Consider the following 15,555-nt stretch of genomic DNA (forward strand, 5'->3'; position numbering starts at 1 on the left):
GGGTATGTTTGAGAATGTATGATGACACATGCTGCTCTTTTGTTTGTGTTGGACGAGATGATGAACTGCGGCTGACCTCTGTGGAATTCCAGTTGCAAGAAGATTCAGCTTCTGTAGTTACACAGAGATTCCTGATGTTTACTGGAGCATTTCACCAGCTGAACTTGACAATGTTCAAATATTCTCACTGCACATAATAAAGTTTAAAAAAAAAAGTATTTACTGAAAACACTAATACAACTGAAAAAACGTCCCCCATGAGTGGTAATTCCCTAATTTTCTTCTCTGTTCCAGGAAGGCAGCAAACAACCTAATGATAAGAACATGACCTCTGATATCTACAGTGAGTTCCTTCATGCAGTGGATGCTCAGGTAAGTGCACTTAACTGTTGAAAACTGGGGATTTTATTGAAGACTGCACAACAAAGCAACACATTTGATTTTGATATACATTTATGATTGTCAGTTTAACTTGATATAAGGTTTTGAGGTTTTACTCGGCCTTATACAAGGTATCATTTATGGATTCTCTGATTTTAACATGTGTATAAGCAGCCTTTAAATCTTTCATTCCCTCCCCCAACAAAGGAAACCATAAAGAACAAAACTGCTTCATGTTTTATAACTGCTAAACTACTTTGGCAGCACAGGTGGCTTAATACACAGCCTCTGTAGTCCAGCCACTATCACTGAGTGCTTCAGCCTCATAACTGTCAGGTATGTTGTATCACGTCTATTTACATATATCAGGTATATCTTCTAATAATAATAAGAGTATTTTTCAACCACTTTGCTTTGTTACATCATCCTTTTCAATTTGTTTGTTTTGATATTTAGTTTTGAGCCCAACTTAATGTTCTTTTATGCATTTTTGGACTCGATAGAGAGCTTTATTTATTTTCTGTTTGCTTCCTTGTACGTAAAGTTTTTTTACTCCTTATCACTAAGTTAAGTTAGTTTCTGCCTGCATGAGCCTGCATCCTCCCATCTGTGTGTGAAACAGGAAAAAAAAAACAAGAAGACTAAATCATGTCCCTTGACCTGGTTTTGGCAAATGTTTTCCCATTAAACATTCAGACAATTTGCTTCTTTACTGACGAGTCACACACTTATCAACATCATGTTAGAGGCAAAAGTTTTATTATTGTAAAGATACTCAGTGCGATGCATTAAATTTGTTGACTTATCCTTCCCTGGATCAGGTTTTCAGTCTCAATCAGGTCTCTGCCCTCAGTTTCTTCTTAACAGACAAACTCCATCTGAGACATTTTTACAATATTGCCTTTTTATCATGATTTTTCCTGCTTTAATGGCAGCGACTCAAAGTCAAATATCAAAGTACTGAATGAGTCAGTTAAGCAGATAATGTTTTCATTTTCTCTCTCTCACCCTTCTTCTTTTTATAAGCCACATATCCAGTGACAGCCACGAGGATGAGAGCAAGAGACACTGCTGCTGTGATGATGGGGATGTTCATGCCACCAGGCTCCACTGTTTTAAAAAACAAACAAACAAGACCAGTCAAACCCCCAAAAGGTCAAATTATTAATAAATGTTACAAACAGTAGTCCAGCATTAACTGAAACAGGTACAGTATACCATGTATCCACACAATGAATCAATTCTGTAGGTACATCTGAGTGATCACAACAAATCGACTGCCAGCCCTCCAATAAGCTGCACATGCAGCATCTGATGACGGCATTTCCCTCATGCACCTTCCACTAATGCATCGCTGACTTGTTTAAAATAACATCCCAGTAAGACTGGCTTAGAGGTGAGTCAATGAAATTCAGCAGCGGCTCTACTTCGAGCTGCTCCCGGATGACTGAGCTTCTCACCCTATCTCTAAGGGAGAGCCCAGACACCCTGCGGAGGAAACACATTCCGGCCGCTTGTATCCGCGATCTCCTTCTTTCGGTCACTTCCCACAGCTCGGGACCATATGTGAGGGTAGGAACGTAGATTGACCGGTAAATCGAGAGCTTCGCCTTCTGGCTCAGCTCCTTCTTCACGGCTCGGTGCAGAGCCCGCATAAGGTTTTTTTTTTTCAATTAAATATATCCAGTTTGTCCTTTTTTAACACCAAACCGAATCTATAACTAACACACGCAAGTGCTGAGAAAATGATTTCCAGAAAAAGTTAATTGATCATTGATGGTATAAATTCTGATTCAATTACGGATGGCTGCTTTGTCCAGTTTTTTAAATAATGTCGTCTTTGACACCGAAGAGCTGAAACACGCAGTTATACCTCATTGTTTCGGTGTGAGTGGTGTGACATTAAGGTAAACTCTCATCTGGAACGTTCCATCATGGTTAAGGAGGATTTCTCCAATGTCCACACCCTCATGAATCTCCTCTTCATCTTTTGTCCAGAACATCACAGCTCTGTCAGGATAGAAACCTGTAGCATGGCAGCTGACAGGAGAGGAGGGGGTTTTCTGGAGTAGGAGGATAAGGAGTTTTCACCTGAGGCAAACTTTCCATTAAGAGTATTTTCCTTTCACACAGCAATGAACATCTATCTCTCTGCAAGTCTTAAACTAAATTGCAAACAAAACTGATAAAGAAATGTTTAGACCACCTGAACATTGTGTGAATCCTTTCAGAATGTTCTCACCAACATTTTTTTTTTCTGTTGTGAACCATTTTTGTTATGATTTAGCGCTTAATGTGGTCATTATGTACAATGGCTTAAGTATTTGCCCCCCTTTGTATTTTCCATGTTTTGCTGTGTTACAACCTGCAATCAAAATGGATATTTAGTGTGTGTGAAATACACAGAAAATACAGCAAATCTTCATATCGGCTTGTTGAAATCCAGTTCTTGTCTTTCCCAACACAACTTTCTCACATCTCAGGTAATGATAAACGACGTAAGTCTTGTGGAACCAGGCATGAAGTGCTGGTGGTTTGGCTGTTGAGCAGGAAAATCGAAAAATACCTGTTTTGTTCATTTGGAGTTCACTGTTGACTTCACTTGTACCTGATAAAGACACAGACGGATACTGACATTTTGAATCATTGGTCAGATGCATAGAATTCTTATTTGGCATCACTGTATAAAATGAACATTTATTTCTTCATTTAAAAAATTCTGTAGTGTGATATGTGAAATAAACAGTTATTTTCTGTCACGAAATTCTGTCTTGTAATTTTGTTTTTTTCTGGTTAGTCTGTTTAGTTTATTATTAGTTGAGTCTTGCTATTTCCTGTTTTCCTCAGCTCCACTCCCGTAGTCTGTGTTAATTCCCATCAGCTGTTCTCTATCACCAATCACACTCCCCACAGTATTTAGTCTCTCAGTTACTCTCAGTCTTTGTCAGATTCTCAACGTCTTTAAGCCCATGTTTTTCCGCGTCTCCATACTTTTGCTTCTGAGTTTTGTACAGTTTAGTTTAGTTTTTTTTTTATTATTTAGTTTCATGTTTCTCCAGCATTGCTGTGGTTTTTATTTATATTACAATAAACCCTTTAAGTTTCCGTCTGGCAAACCTTATCTTCATTTCATTTTTCAAGTTTCCCTGAAAGATCGTGTTGGTACCGCTGCTTAATCCCTCCGTGTAACGCTGTCCTGGTAAATAAAAGAAAGAAAACTCGTTACTGAGAACTGCGACTCCTTTCTTTCTTCTTGACCCAATGATTGTAGTGGTTTGGTTTGTCCACAAGAGGAGTTTTTTCTTTCAAGCGTCATTTGCTGTTTCTTGTTGCTCTTTCCAGTTCAGTGTAAACCGTGTCTGTGGATGTGGATCAATGAATTAACTTATCAACTATGATCATATATCACATTTTTGCCATGAGACTGTTGCTCTTTCTCCTGGTTTCATCTCAACCTTTTTCCACTGTCCTCAAAGTAAAAAAATTTTTCGAGGCTTTCTTGAACTAACTCATTTAAATTGTCAGTAGATTAACTTTTAATGTCTTATTTTCAGGCCCTCCAGTGTGTCTGTCAGATCTCTCTGTCAGCACTCAACCATCATAAAACCCCTTAAATGAAGCTATTAGACAACAAAATATCCTTTTATTGTTTGTGTTGTGCTTATGATTAATATTAATATGCTAAATGTGAAAAATTCCAACATAATGAGAAATCTAATGGAAATACTAAACTTTTTACATGTTAAACACATTTGAATAGTTTTTAGTTCAAGCTTCACAAAGTGATCTATAATTGTGCTTTGTCTGAACATGTTTTTAATTTATAAATAAAAGTTATATGGTTTAGTTATTTCATAAGAAAAGGAGAGACAAAAATGCATCATATCTGAATGCTGTTATGTATGAAACAACAATGTGATGTCATAGTGAAAAATACAACCGAGTTGCATTGTGGGAAAAGAAGGATCAAATGAAATACCTTCAAGATGAGAGGAAGTTTTCTGTGACTTACAGTTTATGAAAAACAAAAATCTTCTGACATCGCTGATATTGTCAGAACATCGACCCATTTTAAAGTAAATTAGTTCAATCTTAATACTTTCATCAGAGGAGCTCACACATTTAGAAAGTAAATTAAAACACAACAGTCCCTCTCCAGTATCAAAAAGTCATGTTGAATATCTGTGTTTTACTCTTGTTATCTGGGATTTTGACTTTTTTCTATGTTGGCTCTGATCACTGTTTTATCCTGAGTGGTGATTAAGTCTTTTTGACTCCAGAAAGCTGAAACACACTGTTGAACCTCCTCTCATGACTAAATAACTGCTGAAGCCAACATGCGTCCTTAAGGTTGTACAGTGAAATGGGAGTCTTACTGGGAAGACACACTGAATACATTCATTTGTTGTCATGCTGCATTGATATGCATTCTAAGTTATCTTTGATATTTCTTACCCAATAAACTGCATTTCCCATTGAAGATTATTTGAGGTAAACCACCAGGGGGCGCCAAAGCCTTTTAATTTCTTATCAATTGAGATACAGAATACAACACTTCAGGCTTTTGTTCCACTCTCTTTTCTGAGTCTTCTTTTTTTTAAATTTGTCAAATTAGTACAGGATCATTGCTCAACATAAATCTCAACTGGAACACTGGCTCCCCATTACCCAATTACATCTTTCTAGCATAAAGGCCCTGCTACAAAAATGAAACACAAAATACAATATGTTACATGAACTTCCCTCGCTAAGGCCTCCATTCCTGCTGCTGCCACACAGCTGCAGCTGATATTGAATCAACTGGTAAGGGTATATATAACTAACATTTAAAAATATTAGGTAGATGCATCGCTTAGATATTTGAAATCAGAGTTATCTTCTGCAATGAAGTGGGTGAAACAGAAGCTGCCTTGGCATTAAAATGGTCTCTGTTCTGTTCATCCACTGAAAAACAGATATTTTCAAAGTATCAAGCTTTGCTAAAACACATATTCTAACTATCTAATATGTAAAGCATATGGTACAGCTCAATTCTATCTGACTGAAATAATAAAGTGCAGAAGTTAGCTCATCTGGTAAGTGTGGAAGCAGCTCAGACAGAGCTGGAGGAAACATAAAAACACAATTTAATGTATCATCAGAAATCTAAACTGGACTGGTGACGTGTCCAGGTTGTACTCTGCCTCTCACCCAATGACAGCTGGGATAGGCTCCAGCCACCCTGCAACCATGAGTTGGATTAAGCAGGTATAGAAAATGGATGGATGGTTTTACTTAGTCTTTGTCAGATTTTTGTCGTTGTTGCTCAGTTAATTTCAGTTAGTGGAATTCATTAACTGTAATCAGTTTATTTCAACCTCATATTCATATGGGTTATAGATAACCTACGTAGATCTAACATTTAAATGTTGGTTCAATGTTGTTTAGACATCAGATTTGGTTGTGACCTTCTTAGGGTAACATTGATCCAAAGTGTTAACAAAACACTGAAAGCTTTGACTTTAGACCCGACACTCACTGTTTACCAATGTTGGTAACAACAGCGTTACTAATGGCATTATCTTTTTCAGTAAAGAGTAATCTAATTAAATATTTTTCCCATTGTTGCAACGTCGTTGCCGTTACTAAGAATGTGAAGTGGTGCGTTACTATAATTTGGTTAAATGAAGCGCAAGGTGTCAGGTTTGGACTGTGCTCTCTCCCGTCCTCTTCTGGGCTCTGCCACATGCAGAAATATTCAGATGACACTGCGATAGTTGGCTGTGTCAAGGATGGACGCGAGGGGGAGTACAGGAGCCTGGTTGAGGACTTTGTGGGGTGGTGCAGGTCCAACCGCCCACAGCTGAACACCTTCAAGACTAAGGAGATGGTGGTGGACTTCAGAAGGAAGAAACCACAGCTCCAACCTGTGTCCATCGAGGGGGTCGATGTGGAGGTGGTCCGGACGTACAAATATTTGGGGCTGCAGCTGGATGACAGATTGGACTGGACAGCAAACATAGACTCTGTTCACAGGGCAGAGCCGTCTGTGCTTCCTGAGAAGGCTGGGGTCCTTCAACATCTGCAAAAAACTGCTGCAGATGTTTTACCAGTCGGTTGTGGCCAGCGTCCTCTTCTACGCTGTGGTTTGCTGGGGAGGTAGCAGCAAGAAGAGTGCCCGACTGGACAGACTGGTGAGGAGAGCTGGTGGGCACAGAGCTGGACTCTTTGGTGACAGTGGCAGAGAGAAGGACCCTGGACAAACTGCTGTCCATACTGGACAACACCTTCATAGGGAAGAGGAGTGTGTTCAGTGGCAGACTGCTGTCTCAATCCTGCTCCACCAACAGACTCAAAACCTCATCAAAAACTCCTTTGTCCCTCTGGCCATCAGGCTGTACAACAGCTCACAGTGATGGTACTTCTGCTATGGTCACTTTAAATTTTCAAATAGTTTATATTGTACAAAACATTTTATTTCTACAGTTACTTCTTAGTTTTGTAATAGTTTTTGTATAGACCCTAATGTATGTTATGTCACTTTTTTGCTTCTGGATGCTCGAATTTCCTTTGCGATCAATAAAGTATCTATCTATCTATCTATCTATCACAGCTGCCTGGAGAGAGCAGGGGTGGGGATGATGACACCGTTGCAAATGCAATGATGTCTCACTGCACGCTCTGACTGCCAAACACAACAAGACAGCAACAATGGCGACGAGCCATGGGAATTCAAAGGTAGCTTCCTCAAACTGGTAGTACCGGCACTACTTCTCACTCATTCTAATTAAAGGCAAGAAATGTCCTGGAAACAAGACTTTATCCACGTCTGCCTAAAGCAACTCGAATCTTATGAAGCAGCTCACATCAACACATGCTAACACGGCAGGCTGCGATTTATTGAGTTCAACTAAATATCAAATGTTCTAAAATACTGTATACAGTGTTTTTATTCCTCAAACAGTTCATATAAACATCTTTGTTAGATGTTCTAGAACATAATAGAACATGAAAAATAACATCAGTTACTTTGCTGAGTAACTAATTACTCTTACAATGGGGCAACTGAGTTACTAACTCAATTACTTTTTGGGAGAAGTAATTTGTAACTGTAACTAATTACTTTTTTAAAGTAAGATGACCAACACTGCTGTTTACTGCAGTTTCTGTTCTTCTGGTGTTTATTTTTCAGAGGATGAATGATGTCATTGGGATGATGAAACTGGAGCTTTCAAAAGTTTTAGTCAATTTGGCTGCAATAATGAAAACTTCATAAGATTTGACCTGAACATGCTAACATAAATTATTCCAAAACAGCAAGCTGTTGTCATCAAACAATAACGTTGGGTTACTTAACGTAATCCCTGGTTCTTTGATAACAGAGTGAGGTGTTTCACTATGGGAATCGCTTCTGGCGAGACCATTATGGAAGCTCCAATGACACAACATCTGTCTCTGACAGATAGGTCAGACATGTGGGGAAGGGCCGCCCCCTCTATATACCACGGTCGACCGCCCGGCCCGGGTCATTCTTATCGGTTTCTTGCCTCATCCATGCAAGGAGGGAATTGTTGGTGAAACACCTCACTCTGTTATCAAAGAACCAGGGATTACGCTAAGTAACCCAACGTTCTCTTTCTAACTTCGTTGAGTGTTTCACTATGGGAGATATAGACCACTCCCGGAATGCATAATCTCCCGAAGTGACCTGGCTCCTGACCCAGACCGGGATGGCATCAACCAGTTTCTGAAGCACCAGACTCCAGCACTGCGTGAGCCAGAGATGGACCTGAGACATCCAACCTATAGAATCTCACGAAAGTGTGCGGTGAAGCCCAACTCGCCGCCGCACAAATGTCCTCCACCCTAATTCCTTTAAATAGAGCCCATGACGTAGCCATGCTCCTGGTGGAGTGTGCTTTCAAACCTGCAGCCCCCTGCACCTGTAAGATAGCAATATAGCCTCCACAATCCAACGAGACAGCCTCTGTCGGGACAGAGGCTTCCCTTTGTGGCCCAAGACACAAACAGCTGATCGGTTCCCCGGAAGCTGGCTGTCCTGTCCACATTCACGTGTAACGCACGCACAGGGCACAGAGTGTTCAATCTGCTCTCCTCTGCTGACCCAAACGGCGGTGGGTGAAAAGCCTTCAACTCCACCGTGGGGCATCTGTAAGCAGATTCCACCACTTTAGGTATGAACGCCGGATTAGGCCGTAAACACACCTTAGACAAGCCCGGCGCAAACTGCAAGCAAGGCGGCCGGGTTGACAGCGCCTATAAATCCCTCACTCGCTTCGCAGTAGTCAAAGCAAGGAGGAGAGCGGTCTTGAGTGACAAAAACTTCAGACCCACCCCCTCCAAAGGTTCAAATGGGCGTCGAGAGCGTCTAACACAACAGCCAAGTCCCATAATGGCACCATAGGCCTGGAAACTGGAAGTTTCCGGCGCACTCCATTCATAAAGCAGTATACTAACGGATGCTGGGCAGCCATTTCAGCATGCCACATAGGCTTGGGGGATAAGATAGATTTCGTCCCACAGCGCCAGGTTCGGGACCCCTGAATCCAACTGTCGGCCCATCTCCTCCAAAATCTCCCCTTGATAAGCCGACAACAGCGTGACGGCGTTCAACGAGCAGACAGATTGCGTAGGGCCACATTTGACAATTTTTTTAAAACATATCGTCATGGAGAACTTGTGGTTTGATTTAAGGCTCTCTTGTTCTTATGTCATGTAAGTTTGATACCACACCTGTGAGGAGGAGACATTGTTTTGTTTTTTTTTCACCCATCAAAAATTTGCAGCCTGCTTCTCTTCCTCTTGGCTCAGTCTCAGCTTTCCTTGTAAAAACAAAAACTGGTTTAACTGGAACCTGCTTCTAGTTTAAATGAACAGTTTCCTCTTTGTTTAGTAGATTAGACATTTAAACTGCAGTACAAATACTTTATTTTTGGGGTTTAACATATCAAATTTTATTCTAATCATCAGCATTTGTTAGTTGCAGTCAAACACTTTCTTAAAGTTTTTGTTGAATATTTCTGGCTTCTTTCTAAGCTTCCATAAATGCTCAGTTTCCATTATTCCAGACATTATTCCACATTAGCCATCATTAATGCAACTTAAATGGTGCTGTGAAACCACAACATACAGTGTATTGTTATTCTTTGAACTCTGCTGAGAGATGAAGTGTTAAACATTAAAAGTTACCCGAGAAGTTCATCTGTTTAACTGAACCATATCAAAACGGAAAGGTTTTTAGTTACAGATTTAGAGTAAACATTGTGAAACAGTGCTGCTTCTGAACAAAGTCCGGAATTAGACCGGAATGCCAGGAGGAAAACAGAAAAGCTATGAACGATAACCAAATATAAACTCACGCTCTCCTATTGAGGCGGATTTAAAACAAAGGACGCTCTCTTAAAAACCGAGGCACTATGAAACTTTAAACTTAAAGCGCTCCTTTAACGGAGGCGTGATAGAACACAACTCGCTCCACTAACGGAGGTTTCTATGAAACGCTAACAAATCAAAATCACTCCAAAAGGGAGGAACAAAACAGGCTATGGAACTTACCGTGGTAAATAAATAAACTATGAATAAGTTAACAAACAAAGACAGCTCTGCAGGAGGATCGCTCACTGCAGGCTCGTGGAAACTATGGCTCAAGAGGCGCGTCACGAAGCTCATAGGAAGAGAAAACATACTGGCACAAAACAAGGGAGACGCAGAGTATTTGAGCACGAGGGACCAAGGGGAACAGGTGGAAACACTTTGGGAATCAGGGAAGACAATCAGACACTTGACACAGGAGGAAAGGCAAGGTACCTGAAACGAGAGGAAGTTAGTTATTTCAAAATAAAACAGGAAATGACGAGCCAAGACATGAACCAAAGCATAAATCATGACAGATTTTTGACTCGTAAGTAGCAGGTAAAACTCGAACGGACATATTTTCACTGTTGTGCGGTATCAGTTTTGTCTGTGGACTCGTCCACAGCTACAGACCATAACATCCGCTTCCTTCAGGTCCTCCAGCAGCATCTCAAACACATCTGTTGCATGAATTTCAATTCTGCGAAAGTGTCTGACAGAGGTACATTTTTTATGGCAGATGTCACACTTGTTTAAATTTTGTCATCATTTATAACCTCATCTTGGACAGCATGCAGTGCGGTTCCCGAGTCTGTAAATGGACTTTGCTTCTTTGAGGGATGCTGCTGTAGCTCTACTTGGGCTGAAAGTTTGGTGTTTCTCGATGTGGTGCCTCTGCACATTGTGATCTTTTAACACCGCCACGCACTCATTACATATTAAACACATCGGTTTGCGTTTGAATGCGACGGTAAAAGAAACAAGTATTTGTCCGTCCAGGCAGAGTTAAATCTACAGTTTTCGTTTTCAATTTTTCATTTTGAGGTGGAAAAAGACTTCAAAACACAATTACGTGCTGCATTATGGGTATAATGTTTCTATGGTAACCCAGTGTTGCATTCATAGTCCGTACTACTGTAAGAATTTATTCCATCAATGTAGAAATGTCTGAAGGCTTCTGATTTTTAGATATCTACTAATTTATTCTGTCAGAACGATATGCTGGGACACATGGAAGTTGGGGGCCACCATTTGAAGAGGCCTGATGTAATGCACGATTCTGATTGTGTAAATAAAGTAAAGACAAAGTTTTACGGTTTAATTAAACAATTTATGATGCATTGAAATATGAAAATATATTTCACTTGGTATATTTCTGGATAATAATTTGATTATTACATAAAAAAGCTCTGATTATGCAAAATACTATTCAAACTTTTATCGATTTTAACAAAAGTCCAAAACTGACACAATTTAACACATTTAGCTTCCCTCTAACAAATTTCTAACATAAAAGTAGTATTTGCTCTTCTTACTTCTGTGAGTTAGTTCAACCTCAAAAAGCATATTGGATCCTTAACGAAGAATCAGCAAAAAGAAAAAAGTATTTCGAGTTATTTTGAGAGGATGTCCAAATGTGTGACATCAGTGCAGGATGCTGCGTTCATCAATCTTGTCTCTGGGTCTGGTCAACGAGTCTCTCAGAGAGAGATGGTGTCAGAAGCTGTAGGGGTCCAAAACACACTGTTAGTCCACTAATCCTGGACCGAATTTACACTTTATTACAACTTTATTAGGACCTTTTCAAATACATCCAGGTCAGATATAGTAGGATATGTGTAAGTTCTGCTTACATGGTGTAGAGGATCTCTCTAGAATGGTTCTGTCTGGAAAATGGAAGGACAAATGTTTTTTAGTTTTACAATTATTACCACTGAATATTACTCCCACCATAAGAAATGATAAATAAACACAATCTCTCTTAAGTTTTTCTTATGTCTTCACTGAGTAGACACAATCTAACGGAGTCTTGTACCTCCCCTCTTGACTTCTTTTTCCATGTGAATATTATCAGCTCTTTGACTCTCTTACCATTATTCTTCTTTTTGATAGCAATGGATCCTAAAGTAGCAACGATGATGACAATAACAACGGCCATCGTGGCAATGGTGGCAATGCTGACCTCAGAGAGTATGTCTGTTCAGGAAACAAACATGTAGATAAAGCAGGTTTTTTAGCTGTTTTTACAAACTGTTTATCACTTAGTTATAAGAATATAGTGCAGTCTATATAGTATGTGTCTCATACATTAAATTATTTTTCTTACCTTCTTTCTTTCTGAAGTTAGTTCTGATCGAGTCTTTGTTCAGTTCTGTGACATTTTGAACACCAGAGAGCTGAAACACACAGTCGTACCTCTTCCAGTCTTCAGCTGAGATTGATGAAACTTTCAGGTCTACACTCATCTGGAAGGATTCATCATGGTTGAGGAGGATCTCTCCATGTTCAACGCCTTCATGAATCTCCTCTCCATCTCTCCTCCAGAATATCAGGGCTCTGTCAGGGTAGAAACCTGTAGCATGGCAGGTGACTGGAGAGGAGGGAGTCCTCTGGAGGAGAGACACCGAAGGAGGATCTGGAGAGATGGTTTGTGTGTAAATCTTTCTTTATTAACCTTGCATCAACTTTAATCAGCCCTGTCTGAAGGAAAATACGTCAACAGTTTATGGCTGGGCTTGTATTTGACACATTAATAACGTTGTTTTATTTCCTAACCCTAACCAGATATTTGGCTGGTCTTAATCAAGTTGCTTCTGTGTGAAACCAAAGACAAAACACCTGTGAGTGGATATAACACAGGTAAAACAGTTCAAGAAGCTCCATTAGGAGGACAAGAGTAGTTTTGTACAGGAGAACACACTGGACAAGGTGGCAAAGGCACCAAAGGCAGCTCGCACAGTGAAGAGCTAATTTTGAAATACAGAATATAGAATACTTTCAAGATAAGTACAACAGCAACATATTTCCTGGTGGCTGCGTTGGTCTTGTGCTCATATTAAATCCTGCACCACTAAGCCTACTAAACTATTTCTTTGGAAAGGATTGAAAAGGAAGGACCAACAGAGTAAAAGACTGTGTAGAACAGTTGTGATACATGCTTTGAGTTGGTTCCTGACAGAATATTCATGTTTACAGTCATCTCTGACAAAGGAAAAGAGTAAAATCAAGAAATAGATATAAAAGAAAATCAGACCATTTTACTTTACCTTTTCTAGTCAGATAGCTCTTCCCATAACTCAAAAAAGTCTTTATGAACAAAAGACAAGTTGTGGTGAGGTAGCCCTTCCAGAAACCATTACGGACTTCATTTGCATCCCACTGTTTTTTAATAGCTTCAGCTTTTGCATCTGAAATTATCCAAGTCTGCGTATCCATGTCAAACGAGATGAAATCCTCTCCGTTGTTACCATAGTCCATATAACCATTCACCTTATCTGTCTCATTGTCCCACTCACAGGCAATAGTTTGCTGGATAATGGGAGCACCTGAGAGAGACAGAAAATGAGGGATTATTCTTGTCACGTTTTTTTCTCTGCAATTAATCATCAAAGAATCACATGAAATTTACACTTCTTTACCAGTTTGTCATTTTTGATGGTGAAAATAATAATGCTTTCCATGTTCAATTTTGATTTTGCACATATACTAGCACACTAGCATTTGCTAATATGTAAAAATCTAAAAGCAATTGGTTAAAATAAAATAAATAAATTGCTAAGTTGTCAAAAGCATTTATTATCTGTTGATCAGAAAAACAATTCATCAAACGTGTGACGTTACATGTATAATAAGAAAGACTGACACAAGTTATTACAAAAGAAACAGAAAAACAATACTAAAGATCAGTAGAATTCAAAGAAGATGAACCAAAGTCAAACATTTTTGCGCTGTAATAAATGTTAGTCCTGCTCTGGTAACCAACCAGTAATATTTCACACTCACTTATGTTTAGTGAAACTTCAGTTATAAACATTTAATATGAAAATAAAGAGATGCAGATGCATAAATCTAACAAAAACCAAAAAAGCCTAAACAAACAACAATAAAAAAAGCCAGTAACATACCTTCTGCTTGTCCTGTGTCCTGATTAAAACTGTCAGTTTCATCTTTGAGGGTGTGTCTGTAATCCAAGCAGTTCTCTTGTAATGTGTCCCATTCTTCTCTATTTTCCTTTCTCAATTTCCTCACCCAGTCATGTGTAACTGTTTCTGCTGTTGCATTGATGTCATTGTAAAACACTAAAACTCCCTGAATTGCTGCCGTCACTACAAATCCAGGGACATTTGGGGATCCAGGCCATAGCAAATTATCAAAGTCCATTCTGTATTTCGCTGGACAAAGAGAACGTAGTTAATTCAAACACTGTATGTTGTATTAATCATGTCCGCATTTACATATGAATATACGGAATTAATACAAAATGAATACATGAATCTCTTTAGCTTATAGAGTTCTCTTGGGTTATTCTGAGCTGCCACATTTATACACTTGAGCAAATGCAGCACCATGAGCTACTTTGTTTAGCTCTAGAAAAAGCTACTCTAGCAGAGTAATTACATACATTAGAATATTATATACCCTTTAAATTTGTAAAATGTTCCTACCTGCGGTTGCAGCATTACAGAGGAGGAGTAGTGTAATTATCCCCTTCATCCTGTTCGGATAGTTGGAATGAAGCTGAAGAACTGATCTGAACAGTCTGATGTTTCCTGACGGTGTTTTAAAGATCTCAATGGGGTGTGTCCAGTTCTGACGTACACCCAGCATCTGAAACAGGGCCAAAAATAGACTTATTTAGTTTTTTATTTAACACCAACAATAATTCTATCTTTCTATTTGTCTAAAGGGGAACTCTATGCCAACGGAGGGATTTCTACACAGGCACTCTACTGGGACGACTTCATCCACACGCCCCCCTGGAGCACAGTTTATTTACTCCTTGCTCTGTGACAGTCGGCTAACTTCACACGGAGTTTGCTACTGCTAGTTTTGTTTAACATGGCAGGATATTTATCAAATTTTGACAATGTGAACGACGACTTTGAGTAAGATGGACGTTCTTACCGGAGTGAATGAGCTGTGCTGCAGCCATGCGTGTCCATGAAGTCGTCCCAGCAGAGGTGGGTGTAGAATTCCCTCCGTCAGCTCTCCTATAGCTGCAAGTAGCTATGTGTTAACAGAGCAATAGTATGCGTTCGTTCATTCATTGGTCTTAAAGTAGAGAGAAAAGCTTCCATTCACACTCCATGCAGATATGATTTTAACACTGACTTGTTGTGACTGCAGACACTCATATTCTTGCACAACTGGACACTATTAAACTACAAGCAGAATTTCACTGAAGTATAAAGAACCTGATCAAACTATCCACATGTCATCCACCCATCATCTCTCTTTGGTTAAACACCCAGAGGCTCAAGGTAGTCTGGAGCATTTCCTTGAGGGTGAAATGTGAATTACATTATTATGGTTATGTTTGTTTTTATCTGTTTTCTTAAAAAACTTGAATCATTGCCTCTATTTGCTTTTAAATGAATATGAATGAAAAACAAGCAAAATCTTAGGCATTAATTTCTTCAAACTCTGACACAGTTCACCAGATTTTATGCATTCATATCTGATAAGGCATCAATGGGAATTTACAAATGAATTTAGCAGGTTTTAACACGTGGATGCAGAAAGCTCTCAGTGCTGCTTCCTGCTGCAGGTGTTTGGTTGCAGTGGGTATTTTGAGTATGTTTGAGAATGTATGATGACACA

General features: G+C 39.4%; 1 protein-coding gene and 1 long non-coding RNA gene across 2 annotated transcripts in view; both read right to left on the minus strand.

Moving 5' to 3' along the window:
- Nucleotides 1-15,555, minus strand: part of LOC140274630 (DLA class I histocompatibility antigen, A9/A9 alpha chain-like) — a 424,015-nt gene that overhangs the window by 37,838 nt on the left and 370,622 nt on the right. Inside the window, exon 2 of the mRNA XM_072369996.1 lies at nucleotides 14,400-14,494. Coding sequence (XP_072226097.1) covers nucleotides 14,400-14,448 — 49 coding nt within the window. The 5' untranslated portion in view covers nucleotides 14,449-14,494. The remainder of the gene's footprint in view (nucleotides 1-14,399; nucleotides 14,495-15,555) is intronic.
- On the minus strand, nucleotides 11,363-11,719 carry LOC140274633 (uncharacterized). The gene is made up of 2 exons (XR_011908364.1): nucleotides 11,589-11,719; nucleotides 11,363-11,458 (listed from the first exon to the last, which is right to left on the minus strand). It is a non-coding gene; the product is annotated as an uncharacterized lncRNA (long non-coding RNA).

The sequence above is a fragment of the Leuresthes tenuis genome, unplaced genomic scaffold, assembly GCF_036924035.1.
Source record: "Leuresthes tenuis unplaced genomic scaffold, fLeuTen1.0.hap1 SCAF_18, whole genome shotgun sequence".
Classification (NCBI taxonomy): domain Eukaryota; kingdom Metazoa; phylum Chordata; class Actinopteri; order Atheriniformes; family Atherinopsidae; genus Leuresthes; species Leuresthes tenuis.